General features: G+C 36.6%; 1 protein-coding gene across 3 annotated transcripts in view; it reads left to right on the forward strand.

Moving 5' to 3' along the window:
- Nucleotides 1–21,825, forward strand: part of usp (retinoid X receptor ultraspiracle) — a 78,590-nt gene that overhangs the window by 16,031 nt on the left and 40,734 nt on the right. For all 3 annotated transcript variants that reach the window (XM_089107112.1, XM_089107114.1, XM_089107113.1), the window contains exon 3: nucleotides 288–434. In XM_089107112.1, the coding sequence (XP_088963238.1) occupies nucleotides 288–434 (147 nt within the window). The remainder of the gene's footprint in view (nucleotides 1–287; nucleotides 435–21,825) is intronic.

Below are 21,825 nucleotides of genomic sequence, written 5' to 3' on the forward strand. Positions count from 1 at the left end.
AGTGCATTGGAGATGGTTGTTTCTTCAAAACTTAAAAAAATATCTATTTGATAGCTACGATTGTAAAAAAAAAAAAAAAAAAAAAAAACTGAAAGACTGGGTGGGATATTGAATGGCCAGACAGAAAAAATTCATTCTCTAGTATATGCAACCAAAGACTAATATGAGCAAAGACTAATGAAATATCAGTGTTGCAGTCCTACTAAAACTCCTCTGCATTCCCCTTAATTTCAATACAGTGTTGCAACTAATTTTATGTATTATAATAATTCTCTTTCTTTTTATAGCTTAGCACCATCGCCTTTTGGGCTTCCCCATAATACTTTTGGTCAGACAAATCCAGCTTTCCCTCCAAATCATCCTCTTTCTGGATCGAAACATTTGTGCTCTATATGTGGAGATCGAGCTAGTGGCAAACATTACGGAGTTTATAGGTAATCCTCTGCGATTCTTTTATATTTCATTGAAAGTGTTATAATTGAGTAGATTCTCCCCTTTTTTTTCCTGGCCATAGAGCCTTACGGGGGAGTTTATATTGAAGTGTATTTTGTTAAGTTTATTGATTGAATAAATTGATTGAATTGATTGATTCAATTTACCACTGAGCCTGTTCGAATATGATACCAACCTCACATTTTTTCGAATTCACCGCCCCTGAAGTAGCTGCTTATGTTTGAAAAAATAAAAAAAAACAAGAATTTCAGTTTGTAGATGCATAATGTAACTAGTTTTTCGAATAAAAGGTATAAAATCATGCCATATAATTTATAAACTAGACGTATTGAAACAGTTAAGAACAGGGGAGGGGGTGTTAACTTGCCGGAAAAAATATAAACATTATGCCAGATAGTCTTTGAACTAGGTGAATTAAAACAGTTAACAAGAAGGGGAAGGATGTGAACTTGCTGGGAAAAAAACCTGACCATTCAAAATTTTTATTCCCAAAGTGTCAGAACCAATCCCAGAGTCAAAAGAGGTGAATATTACGAGAAAGGATGGATAACTATAAAAGCATAGAAGGAGACATTCGAGAAAATTCGACAAGAACACGAGACTGAATTGGACTAGCCTGGCATTTATTGGGATCAAGGCTATGCCAATGAAATAAAAGTACAACTTCTTTGCAGGATAAATATTTAAGAGAAATAATTCGACTTTTTTCACGAATAGCTGTGACGAAATAAATTTGCTGTGGAATTAGGAACAATTTTTGCTTGATTTTACAATTTTGTGTAACATCTTATTATATTCATAAAAAAAATATGGCAGATGTGTGAACTTGAACCCAGAATGATGATAAACTACTGTTACTAATAGCTCGCCGCAGTTGACAGTCGTCTAACGACTCTTCTTGTGTCTATACGTTATTGCCATCCAATAGTATTGAACGTCTCTAATCTTTGCGGCCTCTGAAAAAAGCCAGACGCAATGTAACTGTTGATTTGGCTTTGCTCTCCCTTGATGGTATAAGGAATCTTAAAATAAAAGAGCTGTTGGATTGGTCCACCTAAGCCTTAAGTATTGATGTACATAGTTTTAATCATCAAGAGGGAGGCGGGGATTAAAATAATTAAAAATGCAATCATAGACCCCTATGTCTCGAGTTTCTTTTTTCCTTTTCTCCTGTTTTCCTTTTCTCCTTTTCTCCTGTTTTCCTTTTCTCCTGTTTTCCTTCAGCTTTAATTTATATAGGCACTAGATTAAATCTATTTGTAATTCTATCATGTAAAATTCCTTATCGTCATATTTTGTAATAAGATCTTTGACTGTTTTGCATAAGAATTTTGCCAAGAAAGCAAAGCTTTATGACCAAAAATAATTATTTATTAATTCTAGTCCTCGGAGTTTTATTTTCAACCATAATCTTTCATACATTAGTTCTTGTTGGGGATTTTGGGTTAATAATAAAATTTAAGACTGGAACTCGTCTAGATAAACAATAAATATGTAATCACGGCATTGGCACGTACGTGGGAGAAGTTTTTCATATCCCTCTGATATTACAGGGTGTTGACGATTTTCTTCATGAGTAAGTTTCACTTCCATATAACTTGCTTGAATTGTTTTCTTGAGGAACTTGTCCCCCTCCCCCAGATTGTAATTCCCTGATACACATTCCTTTTTACGTACCTGCTGTGGTGTCATCGCTGTGTGAAGGGACCTTTGGGGGACGGGAATAAGTAGATTCGTCTGGAAAGACCTCTATGGAAACATCAGCCCGTGGATAGTGAATTTCTTTGCATAATACAAAAACAGCGTGAAATGCACTCTTAACGTGTTTGTCACAGTTGTGTGAAACAAGTTTTCATACTTCTCTGTGACTAATTTCCTTTCAAAAGATTTTTTTTTTCAAAACCAAAAATGTGCACTTTTGAGTGTACAATCCTCCTCAGCAGTCTCAGAAGAAATTTTCTAATCCGCCCACTCCTTACTATAAGCCAGGAATTCAATTCAGTAATTTTACTCCAGCGAAACACCTATGAAAAGTAACACAAGAAAATTAGAATAAGTAAAATGCAGAAAAAAATAGCCTAGCCAGAATCATCAGGATCATATAGTTTTTGTCATATTGACAATGAAAGGCGTAAAAAAGGGGCATATAATGGGTCAATAAGCTCATTATCTGATGCTAAAAGACGCTCACGTAACAAAAAGCGAGTGAATACGTGTATCTGGTTAAATGTTGGCAAATGAAAATCAGCACACAACTCAGTAGCACTAACATAACGAGGCAGCTTATGCAGGAAACGCAATATATCATTGTACGCCACTTAAAGTTCACATTATCCATGAATAGTGTTAAAACAAAGAAGAGGAAACCGGAAAATAATTGGTGCAGCAAGGACGAAAAAGAAAATTCTTGACCTCCACTGTGCAATTACGAAACTGGGGTACCCCTAAAGTACCCGTACCGATCAATGCCCTCACCCCTTGGTAACCTGTTGGTGCTAAAAGGCTAAATGGGAATCTCTAATGCTCAACACTTCTTGGAACAATTTTGTAAATCCCTCTCTTTTTTTTTCTCTTACTCTGTGAGTCTAAGGTACTAAATGTGATCTACTTCAAGAGAAGAAAAGTTAAATCGTCTATGTTAATCTATGTAAATCGACTAAGAAGAAAAAGGTTGACAAGGCAAATTGAGCAGTTTACGAGTAATTCCAAATAATTTAATTTTTAATAGTTCACAAATTGTAATCTTCATTGTGGTGAGGCTGGCAGAGGCGCAGAACAGCCAAAATAGAACAAATAACATTAGATAAAATTTTTAGGGGATCTAAAATTAATTAGATTACATTTAAGCTGGTGTTATTTTCAAACTTCTCCGAGAGAAGGAGCCCCCGCCCCCTTCCTCCTCCTGTATGTTAGTATAAAGGCTGGTACCAGAGATAAGGTTGAATGACATAACGTTGGGTGGGCGTTGACAATGCAATAATAGTTCTCTTTTAGTTTAAGCAGAGAGGTTTCTAAAATAGCTTATGCTCTAAGCAGACGTCAATAATGTGGTCTTAGAAAATGAAGTGTTGGAAACAAAACTTTTGAAACTGTGTCTAATGGATTTTTGTGTTGAATAGACTTCGAAATTGGAAAACATTACGCAGAAGATTTCATTTCAAGATAAGCAAACTGTGCTTATATCCTAGATATGTTTATGTTCTATTCAAAATAAAGCTTGAACTTTAGAGTCTAAAAGTTCCGGTGAATTATACGTTATTTTGTTTCAACATTTTCCAAAGGCTACTTAAAAAACAAAATCTCAAATAAGGAAATACTATTGTGCGAATCTCTTTTGAGTTTCATTACCATTAGTAGAAAATAAAAGCATTTGTAGTTCAGAAGAAACAACTTCTTGTTCTCAGTTTAATGTTTTAATCTGCAAATGAATTAGTTTTCGCTAGATTTTACTGCCAATTGAAATTCTTGTAATTTTCATCCTTTTTCTTTATGTTTTAGAAAGTATAACGTAATTTATTTTCCCCATCCCCTCTAGGGTCAAAAAGCGAAGTTTTTTTTTACAACAAGTAACTGATATTTCTTTTCTTGTTTCATTTACTGATTAGTTTCGGTGAAAGTTTACCATACTCGGTAATAATCAGTGAGGTTTTGGTAAAATTTCCCCAAAAGCCCATAAAAAAAGTTTGTTAATCAAAGTTGTAGAATTTTACTTGTAGACGATACATTTTCGCACTAAGCTCTATTTCTTCTATAAAAGAAATAGGAGTTTTTCTTCGTCCGTAAAGTCTTTCTCTTCTGCTTTTACTGGGTACGGAGACTTGTTTGCTAGTATTTATGCTTCGATTATATAGAAGAAGACTTGGAATCTCAGACTATCTTCGTTGGAATTGTCGCATTAAGCTTAACTCACCGTATAGAACGGTTGAAACCGTTGGCGAAGAAGTTTAGAAATGACTTTCTGTAGATTACGCCTGCTAGGAGTTTGTTCCACGTGACATCTAACTTAACGTCACATAAAGCTTTCTGGTATTCCTCTCTACATGTTTCCTGGTATGGTAATCAGTCCGAGTGAGCTTACGGCGATTTATTTTCTTCATCTCGATTCTGGTAGAGATTATGTTGGAAATAGCCTCAGAACGAGGATAAAACTTATACTTGCAGAATAGCGACGCAGCTGCCACGTTAAGATGCTTCTGAAGCTAGGAAGGGACCTTAGACGATTATCGCCCGAGGTTGATACTCATATTTCTCAATTTTACGGACATTCCGGTGGAGCTGGTGCCCCAGGGAAAAGAGGAAGAGTATGCTAAATTATGAATCTGGTGCAAGAAGTGTAAAATGATTGAACAGAATTATCTAGAATAAAGTCTTTGCAAGGCACAATAACGGCCACTTTTCTAGATTGTGATGGTTTCACTTTTATTTCAAGGACAAATGTTTACCAGGACAGACGTTAAGAACCTATCAAACCTTATAAGACATTAGGATTTATCCCTAACAATACGTTCGCCTTCAAAAACGAAATATGTGTTATCCCTCACTCGTCTTCCTCTAGTTATAAAAAAACTATTGTCTTTCTTGCATTAACTTGCAGCGCATTCGTTTAAGCCTGCATCCTTAATGTGATAGCCAGAAGCTCCCAACTGAATTTGCTGGCCTTACATTGTTTCGTGTTTTAATATGGGTTGTTATATCGTCAGAGAAAGGGTACCCATTCGATGTGACACTGTCAAGGGCAAATTTTAGCAAGCGATGAAGCGAACTGTATTCTTGTCTTCTATTATGGACGTGCGGATCTGTGATCTGTGTATGACAGAATAAAAAGAAGTATTTAAGTTCGGTGTCTCCATCAAACAGTTCGTGGGAACGAACTGTAAGTGAGGATCGACACGGCTCAATAGTAAGCTAATCGAAACTCTAAATAACGGATTTTCGATACCAGTAGATACATCAAAAGCATTGGACTTTTATGCTGATTTCAAATATATAAGTTTCATCAAGTTTAGTCTTACCCATCAATAGTTACGCGCCTGAAAAATTATGCCTTATTTTCGAAAAAAAGAGGGAAACAACCCCCTAAAAGTGGTAGAATCTTAATGAAAATCATCCCATCAGATTAAGTATATCAGGAAACCCTGCTAGAGGTTTCAAGTTCCTACCTGCAAAAAAGTGGATTTTTTTTGCCAGAACAAAGATCACGGATGCGTGTTTATTTGTGCGTGTTTTTTTTTTTTTTTTTTTTTTTTTCCAGGGGTAATCGTATCGAACAAGTGGTCCTAGAATATAGTGACAGAACTCATTCAAACAAAAATTAAAAGTTCTAGCGCCCTTTTTAAATGACCAGAAAGATTAGAGGGCAACTAGGCCCCCTTCCACGCCAATTTTTTCCCGATGTCACCTGATCAAAATTTTGAGATAGCCATTTTGTTGAGCATAGTTGAAAATATTATAAATATGTCTTTGAGGATGACTTCATCCCACACAGTTCCCGGGGGAAGGGCTGCAAGTTTTGAACTTTGCCCTTTGTTTACATATAGTATTGGTTATTTGGAAGTATACAGACGTTTTCAAGAAGTTTTTGTCCCCTCCTCAACGCCTAGCTCTTTGCGCTAAAGTTTGACTCTGTCTCGCAACTCTATTTTTTAAAACAATAAAAAACTTTAGAGTAAAGAGCGAAATGTTGAGGAGGGGACAGCCCTTTTCATATACGGAATAATTTCTGTTGGTTTTAAGTTTTAATGTCGCTCCTTACTTTCAGTAAAAAAACTTCTTTTTTTTATTTAATATGTTAAAAAAGCTCTTTATTTTTCTTTGAGTCACTCTTTCTTGGTCAGGATATATTTGTTTAAAACGTGTTACAACCAGTTAAAGAGGTACTTATTTCGATTTTTGTCTAAGGTTCCTGTCCAAGTGTCATTCAAGGTTACATAAAACTTAATTAGAACTAGCAGGGATCACTGCTGGGAAAAGGAGTTGTTCCTGTAGACTAATGCCCTCCTCAATCCTCTTTCTTTTCATGCTTCAGTATTATTAATCAGTATTATAGTATTATTTTTTTCCAAACTCCACCAAGTTCCACGTTCCACATTTACATAGGCAGCGCGCCAGCGCTGCCTAAGTAAAGAACGATGTGGGCACTGTGTTTTTGGTTTTTTCTCCATACCCGGGAACTTCGTATGGAAGGAGTTGTTGTAGAAATTTCGAAAAGGGCTCATTCGATTGGAAATCGGAGTGCCTAGTGCCCTTTTTAATAGTCGAAAGTGATTGGAGGGCAACTAGCCCCCCCCCCGCCCTTCGGTCCCCCAACCACATCTAATTAAAAGTTTGAAACAGACATTTTGTTCATCTTTGCTGATTTTCTGATAGAAAATATCTTTTTTAGGAGGAGAATCCCCCACAATGCACGGGGAAATAGTTTTACTTTATTACCTGAGGGCATTTATGGTGTTTGTAGTATGAACTACCGTAATAACTTCAAAAGGGGCTCATTCGATTAGAAATTGAGAGTTCAAGTGCCCTTTTTAATAGTCGAAAGTGATTGGAGGGCAACTAGCCCCCCCCCCCCCCCTCACGCCAATCATTCCCCAAACACATCCAATCGAAATTTGAGATTGCCATTTTGTTCAGCGTAGTTGATTTACAGATAGAAAATATGTTTTTGAGGAGGACACTCCCCCACAACCCTCAGGGCAAGGGTTTTAAGCTATGCCCTGGGGGCATATGAGGTTTGTGTAGAAGGCGTAGAAACTTCAAAACAGGCTCATTCGATTGGACATTCCGAGGGCTCGTGCCCTTTTTAATAGTCGAAGTGATTGGAGGGCAACTAGCCCCCCCCCCTCACGCCCATCATTCGCCCAAACACATCCAATCAAAATTGTGAGATAGCCATTTTGTTCAGCGTAGTTGATTTCCACATAGCAAATATGTTTTTGAGGAGGAGGCTCCCCCACAACCCTCAGGGCAAGTGTTTTAAGTTATGGCCTGGGGGCATATAAGGTTTTTATAGAAGGCGTTGTCGTAGAAACTTCAAAAAAGGCTCATTCGATTGGAAATTCAAAGGGCTAGTGCCCTTTTTAATAGTCGAAAGGGATTGGAGGGTAACTAGTCTCCCCCACGCCCATCATTCCCCCAATCACATCCAATCAAAATTTTGAGGTAGCCTTTTTGTTCAGCGTAGTTGATTTCCAGATAGAAAATAGGTTTCTGAGTAGGACACTCCCCCACAACCCTCAGGGCAAGGGTTTTAAGTTATGCCCTGGGGGCATATAAGGTTTTTATAGAAGGCGTTGTCGTAGAAACTTCAAAAAAGGCTCATTTAATTGAAAATTCAAAGGGCTAGTGCCCTTTTTAATAGTCGAAAGTGATTGGAGGGCAACTAGCCCCCCCCCTTCGCCCATCTTTCCCCCAAAAACATCCAATCAAAATTGTGAGATAGCCATTTTGTTCAACGTAGTTGATTTCCAGATAGAAAATAGGTTTTGGAGTAGGACACTCCCCCACAACCCTCAGGGCAAGAGTTTTAAGCTATGCCCAGAAGGCCTATAAGGCTTTTATAAAAAAGACTCCTTCGATTGGAAATTCAAAGGGCCAGTGCCCTTTTTAATAGTCGAAAGGGATTGGAGGGCAACTAGCCCCCCCCCCCCGCCCCTCATTCCCCCCAACCCAGCCCATCAAAATTTTTAGATAGTCATTTTGTCATCGTAGGTTATTTCCAGCTGGAAAATTTGTTTTTTAGGAGGACACTCCCCCACAACCCTCGGGGCAAGGGTTTTAAGTTATGGCCTGGGTGCATATAAGGTTTTTACAGAAGGCGTTGTCATAGAAACTTCGAAACAGGATCATTCGCTTGGGAATTCAAAGGGCTAATGCCCTTTTTAATAGATGAAAGTGATTGGAGGGCAACTAGCCCCCCACGCCTATCATTCCCCCAAACACATCCAATCAGAATTTTGAGATAACCATTTTGTTCAGCGTAGGCTAGTTGATTTCCAGATAGAAAATAAGTTTTTTAGGAGGACACTCCCCCAGAGGACACTCCGCCACAACCCTCAGGGCAAGGGTTTTAAGTTATGCCCTGGGGGCATATAAGGATTTATAAGAAGGTGTTGTCGTAGAAACTTCAAAACAGGCTCATTCGATTGGAAATTGAAAGGGCTAGTTCCCTTCTTAATAGTCGAAAGTGATTGGAGGGGAACTTGCCCTGCCCCACGCCCATCATTCCCCCAAACACATCCAATCAAAAATTAGAGATAGCCCATTTGTTCAGCGTAGTTGATTTCCAGATAGAAAATATGTTTTTGAGGAGGAAATTTCCCAACAACCCTCAGGGCAAGGGTTTTAAGTTATGTCCTGGGGTATATAAAGTTTTTATAGAAGGTGTTGTCTTAAAAACTTCAAAAGAGGCTTATGTGATTAGGAATTTAAAGAGCTAGGGACCTTTTTGATATTCGAAAGTGATTGGAGGGAAACTAGCCTCCCCCCCGCGTCCATCATTCACCCAAACTCATCCAATCCAAATTTTGAGATAGCTATTTTGTTTAGCATAGGCTAGTTGATTTCCAGATAGAAAATATGGTTTTGAGAAGGACATTCCCCCACAACTCTCAGGGCAAGAGTTTTAAGTTTAGCCCTGGGCGCATATAAGGTTTTTATAGAAGGTGTTGTCGTAGAAACTTCAAAAAAGGCTAATTTGATTGGAAATTCAAAGGCTAGTGCCCTTTTTAACATTCGAAAGTGATTAGTAATATTTTTTGTTGTTGTTGTTGTTTAGACCAGGGCACTTCGTATCGAAGGAGTTGTCGTGGGAACTTCGAAAGGGGCTCATTTGATTGAAAATAGAAAGGGCTGAAGCTCTTTTTAATAGTCGAAAGTGACTGGAGGGCAACTAATCCCCTTTCCACTCCCACCCTCCCATTTGCCCATTATGTTTAAAAACTAGTTGTTGCCTTAAGATTAAATGAAAATGCACTGTGATAATGCTAATTCCCAATAAGGCATCTCAGCAGTATCCCAAGAACGAATGAGGGTATTATGTTCAAACTTTCGAGGCTACCTCTGCTCTTAAAATTTAACCAAATCAAAATAGTTTAAGTGTATCCAAGCTATCAAAGAAACTAAACAGATTTTTTGCGAATGGTATCAAGTTTTCCATTTCAGGTCAACTAGAGGAGGTATGAAACTAAGTTAAACAGTACTGTTTGTGTCCAGATTTTTAAAATGGTGTACGTTGTTAAAAATTGCTGAAAATTTTTCTCCAACATACAAATTGCAGGCCAAACTATAATGTCTTAAAAAACGAAAAGATTTAAGGTATTATTTTCTTTTTCCCTGAAAAGACTATGTCAACATAAAACGAACAGAAATTAATTAAAAAAACTTTTTCCACAAAATAAGTGTTTCAAAGAAGAGTAAAGAACTCCATTAAACAAAAAATGAGCAAAAATAAAATCAAATAATCTACCTAGCTCGAAACTACTACAAATCAGCATCGATAAATAAATGAAACCCAAAACGAACAGAAATTACAATAAATAACCGAGTCAAACTCAAAACGAGCAGAAATTAACATAAGTTTAGCGCAAAACCCCTATGCCTTCCCAAGGCCAGAACAAAATTTGCACTTTACTGAAAAAATGCAAATGAATGTGCATTGTCAGTTTAATATACATGTATTTATATTTAGTAATCAAAATGTTAAAATTAATTTGATTTATTAAAGTTATAAAAGTAAAAACGTTTATTTTTTTTCAGTAAAGTGCAAATTTTGTTCTGGCCTTGAGAAGGCATAGGAGTTTTGCGCCCAAATTATGTTAATTTCTGCTCGTTTTGAGTTTGACTCAGTTATTTATTGTAATTTCTGTTCGTTTTGGGTTTCATTTATTGATCGATGCTGATTTATGGTAGCTTCGAGCTTGGTAGATTATTTGATTTTATTTTTGCTCATTTTTGTTTAATGGAGTTCTTTACTTTTCTTTGAAAAGCTTATTTCGTGGCAAATTTTTTTTTTAATTAATGCCTTAAAACTTGCATGTTTTGAACAAAACACGAGTATTTGAGCATAATTTACAGGGAAGTCAAGTAGGGCAATTTTGGCAGGATTTTAAAACACCTTTAAAATTTTAAATTGAGTTAGTTTTTACGTTTATGGACACGCATTTTGCACAACAATTGAGTTGTAAAGTGACGATGGCATTTCAGAATGATGTGTTTGCATCGTAATCATATAACGCAGTCAATTTTCAAACAGTGTGGTAATGAACTATCAGTAAGGAGCGACCCAGCTCAATAGTAACCGAAACTCTAAAAAACGGAATTCTGATACCAATAGATACATTAAAATTTTCGGATTTTTATGTTCATTTCAAATATACAAGTTTCATCAAGTTTAGTCTTACCCATCAAAAGTTACGAGCCTGAGAATTGAAAGTAAGGAGCAACATTAAAATTTAAAACGAATAGAAATTATTGCGTATATGAGGGGGTTCGCCCCCTAGTCAATACCTCGCTCTTTACGATAAAGTTTTCTTAGTACTTCCAAAAGAGCTATTTATTCTAATTAAACGGCCTTGGTGATTCAGGGGTCATTCCTAAAGAATTTTCATAAAGGAACAAAATTTGGGCGTTAGCGTAAAGAACGAGGTATTGACTAGGGGGCGAACCCCTTCATATACGTAATAATTTCTGTTCATTTTAAGTTTTAATGTTGCTCCTTACCTTCAGTTGAAAAAAAAACTTGTTTTCTTATTTAACATAATTAAATATCGAAAAAGACCACAATTGGCCCACGATTTCCTAGGAAAAATGGAAGAATCGTAGAGCATGTGAAATTTTCCAGTTTTTCCGCTCTACTGTTTTTTTAAGACTCTTTTCGACTAGCTTTAGCCGAATTAGGTTAATTAATGGCCCCAATTAAAAATTCGAGCTTTTTGTATATTAGCTTTTTGTATCTGGGATTGTAATATGTGAATTCAATAGAAACAAAAGTGTAAATAATTTTTTTGTCAAGTACAATTTTTGTGTAAAAATGTTAAGAACCTTTGTAAATATTGTTTGAAATTTAAAGTTCGCTTTATTTTAGGTGATTTTCATTCTTTTGACAATTAAATTTAGCTTCTATTACTTTGATTTGAAATTATTTTTTAAATTGTCATTTTTAAGCATGTGTTTTGGGAAATTTTGGTGCGTCTCTAAAAGATCTTTATGATCGCTTTTTATCTATTAATACCTGTCATTGTATTCGTGGATTGTTTGAATTTAAAGTTTGCTTAATTTTGGGAGATTTTTATTCTTTTGACAATTAAATTTTGTGTTTGTCATTATGTCTGTAAAGGCTATTTTTAAAATTTCCATTTGTTAAAGCGTGTGTCTGGGGAAATTTTGGTGCTTCTCTAAAAGATTTTATGATCACCGTTTTATCTATTTATACCTGTCATTTTATCGAGATGGAAATCCTAGTTTGAGTTCAAAAGGGCAATTTTGATTTTACCGTCGCTCATAGTTTCAACGTTATGAAGGTTTGGAAACTTACTAACCCTAGAATACAAGTGATTTCAGCTTCAGTTCCATCTATGGTGATTCTTTGCCAAGTGCATTAAACTACCTTAGGGTTACCATTTTTAGACCTGCCTCTATTCTGTATTACATCCAGACACAGAATTTGGTAAAGCTGTTAATTCGGTTTTGTGCATCCAGTTCATCGCTCGACGGAGCAAAAAAACACACAAAATCTCAAAGCAGGTATAAATAGATCAAACGGTGATCATAAAATTTTTTTAGAGAAGCACCAAAATTTCCCCAGACACACGCTTTAAAAAATGACAATTTAAAAAAGTACCTAGAAACATGCTTTGGTCGAGTTTTTGCGAAGTCAGGTTTCATTTTTAAACGAGAAATAGCGTAACACATGGCAGATCGGAAAGATCGCCACAAAGGTTACTCAAAAAGCTTAAATAGCCTTAAACCAGCATTTAAAATCTAGATTACTTTGAGGACCTTGGATTTTGTATCTATCGAGGCTAATTTGGATTGTGTACCAGAAACCACAACGGAATTCATGGAACACTTGTCAAGTAAAATTTAAGCAAAAAAACACTTGACAAGTAAAAATTCATGGACTTCGATATAGGAAGCGTCGATTAAATAGAAACTTAAGCAATGAGGCCTTTTTATGTTATTATTCTTAATTTACATCACCAAAAGTCATAGCACGACTAAATTCAAAGGTTCACTGTGGTCTATTGCTTCTTGTGCGTGAATATTTGTTTGTAGAAATCCATAAAATAAGGCTCTTCCCTGGTTCGATTGTCAAGGGTGTCTAGTTTCAATAATCCAGATTATTTTCTCGTCAAGCGACTGTGTTTTAACTGTAATAAAGAACAGAATCCTGAATTCGTGGAAGGAATATTTTTGATAGAAACTAGCCCATTTTGGCTTAAGACACGATAACGACAGTATTAGGGGTATCCCTAAGAGCATAAAAAAGAGTTGATACTTTCTAATGGAAAATATTAAGTAAGTAGAAAATATAAGCTACTCTGTAAGTGTTCTATGAGAAAATGTGTACCTTGGCTGTGCCTCCAACCTTTCGCCCAGTTCAGCGTCCGTGGCTTAAACCCTCCCTGGGTGTATTCTGTGTAATTGAACCGAATAAAAATTAAAAGACCTGCGTCACGCGAAAGACTTCTGCTGTTTCACTTTTTCTGCCTCTTTAATATTGTAATTTTTAATCATTATTTTCCAAATTTCTCCCTCAACTCCTCAACACTAGTAATTTTAATAGAATTCAATAATCCCATACATTATTTTGTCTACTGTACGTTTCTTTTGGGTTGTACCTCTTTAGTCGAGAAATGTCATGCATAATGTCTTGTACAAGAACTTACAGAGACATCTTCCCGGTGGGGGGGGGGCGAGGGGCTGGAGAAACGTCTTATTAAGGTTAGTTCTAAAAACAGTCTTGTTGCTTGAAAAGTCCCTTTTTTTGCAAATTGTGTAAATATTTTTACTCTATGTGTGTTTTTGGTATTTCTTGGGAAAATAGAAGATGTTGCTGTGTGTTCACCCTTGGTTAGGGCGTAGTCCTCTAGACTGTAGATTATCTGGATTTGTAATTGAGAAAGCTAACGAGGGGTGCCCGAATCACGTGTCTCTTTATCCCTTTTATTAATCCCTTCAATGCGTTTCATTTTTTCATTTCCGTTCTATAATTGGCGTTTATCACCTGAAGCCAGAAATAAATTTCTAGCGTTTTGGGTTCATTGACCTCTCCAATTTCTTAAATTTACGGAGACCATTTTTTTTTGGAAAAAGGATATCCAGACACTATAAACAGTTGAATCGGTCTCTTATTGGGATGCAAGCCAGCTTAAAGGAATAATGAAAACAAATGTTTTAAAATGTAGTGTCAACAGAACTGTGACCTATTTTATTGTCTACGTTGTAAATATCCATAATAAATAAGTGGCCCAGACAAGTTAGGTGAAACCAAAAAGGTGAAAAACAGGTTAGGTGAAAAATGATGATATATATTGTGTTTGAACTGAAACAAATGAAAAAAGATGTATATTGATGTTTCTTTGACATCATCAATCGATACAGCTGGGTATATATATTATGTATGTGGTATACCTACATGTGGTATTGCATTTTGAACGGAAAAAACATGACAGTGAGAGATCTGGCGGCCTCTTAGATATATCTCAGACCTAGGATGGTTTCAGAGCCTAAACCAGTAAGTCACATTCTGTTTTGAACCAGGGCAAATTGACAAAGGAGATCTAGTAGTACCTCAGATCCTACAAATCGATACAGAAGACCCCCTGTCATATATGGTGTGTCCGAGTTAATTCTAATCTGATGTATATACTGCTTTGAATTGGTACAAATTGACAGTGAGACATATAGGGTATTCTCGGACATCATTAATCGATACAGCAGACCTTTACGCATATGCAGTTTCTTACTCAAAGCAAAGATGATGCACGTTATGTGCTGAAATTTGGCAAATGGACAAAAAGAGACGTAGCGGTTTATCAGACATCATCCATCAATGCAATGCTACTGATGGCCCTAATTAGTGAATCTGATGATACGAAAAGAGGGTAATTAATAGGACAGCTATTGTAGCCTGCACAAGAGACCCTAAAACAGAAACGAAGTGGCTTAAGAACACATTTGGACGCGCCAAGTCGTGTACAGGTATTGCTGGCTATAAAGCATCCCTTGAAGAAAATAGGAGAAAACAAGGCTACATGTTTTTTTTTCCTTTTTGGACGACTGGTAGGCTACATATTTATATGCCGCTGGATTTCCGGGGATACCGTTGTTTTTGACTGAAATTTTGATTTTTGGGGGAATTTCTGATATGTTTGTACTTTTGAATTGATTGTTTGTACCGTTGATTTTGAATTGAAGTTATAAAGTAATTTGCAGTAGGTTGCATAGGTTGCATCAAGACACGGCTAATTGTAGACAGAGAATAGCCAAGACAGATAGTCCAAGTAATTGAGAGGCAAATGTTTAAATGGCTAGGGCACGGGTAAGTGGCAGGAGTATGCATGACTGTCTTATTGGACACGTACTTGTTTGTTAGTTTTTGGAAAGGCATGCCTGCGTAGAGTCTCGGGAATGTTGACCAAGAGCCTCTGTCACTTGTACGCCATCTAAGGCCTCGTCGCAGTGTCTACCAAATGCTGCCCTGCTTTTCTCCTTAAAGTTGTGTTCATTGCGAAACACTATAATTTTTCAACCAGTTCGGTTTCTATGGTTATCTGATTTTGAAATCCTAATTGATCGCATCAGCTCTTATAGCGACAAACTATGCTTCTTTTCTGATCCTCTACTTCCATATGGTGAGCAACGCCAACTTTTGGTGTTTTTGGTCGTATAATTGTCTCGGGGGCGTCAAATGTGGCCGCACTATCTGCGGCGCCTCAATGGTATTCAATACGAATAAACCACTCAAATTCTCTGAACAAAATCACTTGAGAATTGAGATACGACCGGAAGGTTGAAGGTTCAGTATGCAATGCAAATATTTATAGTAAAGAATATCGAGGTTGTTATTTTAAGGTGATAGAGGAACCCACAATAGAGGAAAAGGATTGGTTTATTCCCTTGCCCCTGCTTACAATGGAAAAATGTGCAAGAAGTGCATAGTTGCGAGATATGCGGAACATTTTGACATTTGGGGGTGAAAAAGAAGACTAATACGTTTTGTTTAATTGTAGTCCCATCGGAAAATTAATCTCAATAGGATACATTTTGGATATGAAGTAATTTTTTTCTTAATCGTATTCTTAATTCTTAATAGTATTTCAAGAGTTTTAATTAATCTGGTTTTCAATTTGATGTAAAAAAAATTTTTTTTCCGAAGTCGGTATTTTGAGGATTTTGAGCGTGTTGATTAGAGGTCTGGGGTTAATGCTGCAATATAGAAGTTCGAATTCTTAACAAACTAAGTACATGTTTCACAAATAGTGTTTTGTACTCACCAGAGTTAGTATTTGAGGACTTGTGAAATCAGTATAAACATGAGACTAGTATCACAATGTAAAATTCCAATATAAAAATGTGTATGCTATGCGTGTTGAGTACCGATTTCACAAGTAAGTGTATGGTTTCTACCAAAGTTGATAAATAAGGATTTTTGAGCTATGGATTTCAAAGCTGAGGCTGAACAATATAGACAGAGACAGAACAATATGAGACAGAACAATATAGAAGGTTAAATCATTGTCTGACTACTCCTACAATGACCACTTTTACTAACACTCCTACTACCAGGTGTCTACTGTCAGTTAACATTAGTCGCCACGATTATAGAAAAATACAAGCTATTATTAATAAAAGCTTACTGGCCAATATTACGACTTTTAATATATTTATACAGATTATGCCGAATAAAATATATAATTTAAACGCAAAATGTTTTTGTGGTTTTCTATTAATTGCCTTGATGTAAATTTTGGTAACTTCTAAGGAGCCACTGCATGCCTCCATTCCCACTTTTTTTTTGTAAAACATTAAATACGGTAGTCCATACGTTAGCGTTTAATTAGTTAAGTGTAGAACGATGTGTCTATCATGATGTGTCATCCGGCCACATCACATAGAACTTAGGTTTGCAGAAACTTGGGTAAGGACCCATTCGGTCGCAAGTTGAAGCCAATATTGCTACGTTAAAATATTCATAAATATTGGCCAACTTAAATCCGAACCGAAAAAAAAAACATAAAACCAGCAGAAGTGAGCTTTTATAAGATGTCAGACACGAAGCAAACAGAACAAACAGTTTGACTTTGGGGGAGAAGGGGTGTGGGAGCGGATATTTGCTCTCCAATCTTTTTAATCGCGTAAAAAGGACACTAGAACTATTAATTTTGGTTAGAATACGCCCTCTCCCGATATTTTTGGACCGTTGGTTCGATACGATCGCCCTTGCAAAAACCCTTATTCGTGATTTTTGTTCTGGCAAAAAAAAATACAAGATTCCACATTATTGGAGATCTGATGGTGCAATTTTCATTAAGATTCTATGATTTTTTGGGGATATTTGCCTCCTTTACGAAAATCAGGCACATCTTCTCAGGCTCGTAGCTTTAGATGATTAACAGTAAACTTAATGAATCTTATATATTTGGAATCAACATAAAAAACCAATTCTTTTGTTATATCTAGTGGTACCAAATTCCATTTTTTAGAGTTTAGGTTACAATTGAGCCGAGTCGCTCCTTACCTACAGTTCGTGACTACGAACTGTTTTATCTACTATCTAGGTCAATTTTTGCTAGCTTTAAATTTGATCTTTTCTCGCTTTAAGTTTGATCTTTGCTTTTCAAGAAATTGTTTTTTCTCATATTTATTTAAATGAAGGAACGATTAAAAGCCAAAACAGGTAAAAGCCGTTACATATTAAAGAATAAAATATCATATTTTTAATATAGAAATCTAGTTGACATGCATTTACACATACAGGCAGGCACCTAAGCATGGTTTTAGTCCGGCATGGGTCCAAGTTCGGCTAAAAGAGACAAGTCGTATAGAAAACAGTAAGGGTGGTAACAATCTTGAGATTTGTTTTTTGGATCATATATATGTACAAATATGGACAAGGAGTCTATATGTGTCCATATAAGTAGAGAGGGGTCAGAAGGCGCGATCACGCACCCCTGCTGCCACCTATAACTTTTTTTACATAATTCATGGATGGTTATGTGTGTCGGTCGATTTATTTGATGTTTTTCATGAATGTTTAATGGTTTTTGTCAGTGAGAATTTGAAAAACAGGAACTATGTCACATATATGGATGTCAACAGCAATTCATGTCTGTTATATGGTTTTCTCAGTGAGAATGAAAAAACAGGAATTTTCTCACTTGGCAAAACAGCAAATTTCACACTTGTAAAACCATACACCCCTTGGTCCTGTCACGAATAGCGCCTGAGAACTTGATTTACATAATCGCTAGGGGAATTTATTGATTCACGAAGGGGAGAATTAAGAAACATTAAGGCTTCTTTAATCTTAGGTCTGAGGGATAAACGTTCTTTAGGTCAGAGAGAAAAATTAATATTCTATTTTTAAATAGGGCTTCATTGATCTTTAGTGTCAGGAATTATAATTGACATCACTTGTTATCTTGGAATTATGCGGGAGTCTAAAGAGATAGAAATTCTATTTTTAAATACGGCTTCACGGAGCTTTAAGTCGGAGAGATAAATTGATATTCTAACGAAACCCTAATAGTTTAGCTAGGAAAATTTATGAGATGAAGAGTTTAACGTAGGAAAGGGTTTCCTAGAAATTTGAAATGCGTTAGCGCAGAGATGCCAAACAAAAGGAACACGCTGAAATTACGTTTAGGGATTATTTGGGCGAAACCGTTTTATCCATTTTATGGGATTATTTCGGCGAAACAGTTAGAGACATTTTGAAAGAAGATTTTAGGAAAGGTTTTAGAAGAGAATTTGAGGGTGAAACTCTGTGGTCGTTATAATACACAAGTTCCATTTGAACAGTGTTGTGAGGTCCTCTACCCCAACCCCAAAGGTTTCCGATCCCCCACCCCAACCCCGAAGGAAGCCCCCGGTACTCAAAGGTCCCCCAAGCTCCCATAGAGCCCCAACCCCCCAAACGCCCTCCTCAGACCCTCAAAGGCCCTCCTCTGGTCCTCAAAGGGCCCCCCGGACCCCCAAAGGGCACCCCGGACCTCAAAGGCCCTCCCCCCGTTCCTCAAAGTCCCCCGGGCTCCCAAAGAGCCACCGGCGCCCCCAAAGGCCCACCCAGACCTCCAAAGGCCATCCCCGGGCCCCCCAAAGGCCCATCGAGCTCCCAAAGGACCAACGGGGTCCCAAAGGCCCTCCACCGGTCCCCCAATGTGCCCCACGGCCCCCACGGGCCCCCCCGACCCCCCAAGGCCCTCCCCGGGCCCCCAAAGGGCCAACCGGCTCCCAAAGGACCAATCGATCCTCAAGTGTCCCCCAGACTCCCAAAGGCCCCCTGTGCCCCAAAGGCCCTCCCCTGGTCCCCAAAGGTCCCCCAGGCCAGAGAAGCGCCGCCGGGATGTGCCGTGGGCCAGGAAAGTGCCGCAGGATGGGCCGCAGGGATGCGCCGCGGGGATGCGGCGCTGGGAGGCTCCGCAGGAAAGCGCCGCAGGATGCGCCGCAGGGATGCGCCGCAAAAAAAAAGTAAACTAAAAAGTAAAAATTTCGAAATGTTATCCCCAAAACGCACTCCTCAGACCCCCAAACGCCCTCCCCTGGGCCTCAAAGGTCCCGCGGGCTCCCAAAGGGCCAACCGGCCCTCCCAGGGGCCCCCAAACACCCGCCCGGGGCCCCCCAAAGAGTCCACTCCATTTTTTTAATACTTTTTTATGGCTTTATTATATCTTTTCTGAACAAGTTCCATTCATAATGTCATTCCTAAACCCCTTTTCCAACCTCAAAGAGTCCCCTACCCAATTCGTAAATACTTTCTTGAATTTCTAAACATGGTATTTTTTTAAATTTTTTATGTATCCTAAAATCACAGTAAATATTCTTAAGCATCTAAAAATCATAATCTGTGCTTGTTTATGGAAACGACGTGGCTTTCCCACTGGTACTCTATGGCAGGTTATCGACACTACCTAGTTTATTGCATGCATTAAATCAGCATTTTTTACGCAGTGGAAGGATAAACACACAATTCATATCTGTAAAAAAGTGAGGATGAATTATTCAATGAACGTATGTGCACATGAAAAAATCATTGTCGTATTGAATGCTGACAAGGAGAAATACCTGAACTATGAAACGAGTGCAAGCGGTAACACTATTGGAAATGTATGCATGAGTGGTCATGACAGCGAGAAGTTAGATTTCTTTGGAGTACCCAAGAATTTCAATCGTGTAAACGGTGGATATTCAAGAGTATCATTACCAGAGAAATTAGTGCTCAAAGAAAATGCAAACTTAAAAATAATTGTCGATGATCGGGGACAACTCCTTGCTAGGGTTTTCTGGTAACACATTACCTGTTGATAAATCCTATCATCATCTTTCCGGTCTTAGCATTTTAAAGAGAACAAGAAGGAGAAGACAAGCATACTCCTGCAATAATGTCATTAATCATATCTTGTCAATATGCCAAAACTGGCATCTATGTAAAAAGAATGTGACAGTAGACAGTGAAATCACAGGCAGAATAAAAAGGACATTAGCAGACAATATCATCAATGAATATAAAGATGAATTGACGGAAAGTGACGCGCAAGTGTACTAATAATGTGTAATAATGTATTTAACGTATTTTTATATTAATATTCTACATGTCATTATTTCATTAAAAATATTTTATGCATTATTTTGTTAAGTGTTCATTATTTTAGGGTATGCTAGAACGTCAAACGTTCAGAATATCTATTAAAAAGGTCAGAGATGAAAGAAAAAGAATTTTTACAGATAAAGATACTACTAGCAGGCTCAATGTTTCATAGAAGATAGAAAAGTTCAAGATCTCTTCTGAATTTTACCAAAGAACACAATTCACTTCTAATTTCACCAGAGAAAATAAAATGCTTCCACTTCAGTCTTAAGTTCACCGAGACATAAAAAATTTAAAGTTAACCTCTAAATTTTTCTGTAGAAGATAGGAAAAGTTATGCTATGATTATGATTATTTTCCATGAAGATAAAAAGTTTCACTTTAATTCTAAATTTTCTTAAATTCAATTCCGACCTTTCTTAAAGAGTCAAATTTAAAGTTCTGTTCTAAATATTTCCCCGGAAGACGAAAAGTTCAACTTCGATTCTGAAATTATCTCAATGAAAATGAAATAATCTATTGATCATTTCTATTTTCCCAAAATAATAAAAAAATTTTCCCCTTCAGTTCAGATTTTTCTCAAACAGATGAAAAAATTTAAAATACTATTTCAAATTTTTCATAAAAGATTGAAAAGTTCAAGTTCTCTTCTGAATTTTATCAATAAAAATGAAATAAGTTACTGATCAATTCTAATTTCACAATAGAAAATAAAAAGCTTCCACGTCAGTTTTAAGTTCACCAAGACATAAAAAATTTTAAGTTCACTTCTAAATTTTTCAGTAGAAGATAGGAAAAGTTATCCTATGATTGTGTTTATTTTCCATGAAGATAAAAAGTTTCACTTTAATTCTAAATTTTCTTAGATTCAATTCCAACCTTTCTCAAAGAGTCAAATTTACAGTTATGTTCTAAATATTTCCACGGGAGAAGAAAATTTCAACTCCGATTCTGAATTTTCTCAATGAACATGAAATAAGTTATTGATCATTTCTATTTTCCCAAAATAAATGTAAAAATTTTCCACTTCAGATAAGATTTTTCTCAAACAGATGAAACAATTGAAAATACTGTTTCAAATTTTTCATAGAAGATAGAAAAGTTAAAGTTGTCTTCTGAATTTTACTAAAGAACACAATTCAATTCTAATTTAACCAGAGAAATAAAAAGCGTACACATCAGTTTTAAGTTCACCAAGACATAAAAAATTTTAAGTTCAATTCTAAATTTTTCCGTAGAAGATAGGAAAAGTTATCCTATGATTGTGATTATTTTCCATGAAGATAAAAATTTTCACTTTAATTCTAAATTATCTTCAATTCAGTTCCATTCTTTCTCGAAGAGTCAAATTTAAAGTTCTGTTCTAAATATTTTTCTGGGAGAAGAAAAGTTCAACTTCGATTCTGAATTTTCTCAATGAAAATTAAATAAGTTATTGATCATTTCTATTTTCCCAAAATAAATATAAAAATTTTCCACTTCAGTTCAGATTTTTCTCAAACAGATAAAAAAATTTAAAATACTGTTCCAAATTTTTCATAGAAGTTAAAAATGTTCAAGTTCTCTTC

Source organism: Artemia sp. Qi Xiang Cuo, chromosome 21 (genome assembly GCF_049724085.1).
Source record: "Artemia sp. Qi Xiang Cuo chromosome 21, ASM4972408v1, whole genome shotgun sequence".
Lineage (NCBI taxonomy): Eukaryota > Metazoa > Arthropoda > Branchiopoda > Anostraca > Artemiidae > Artemia > Artemia sp. Qi Xiang Cuo.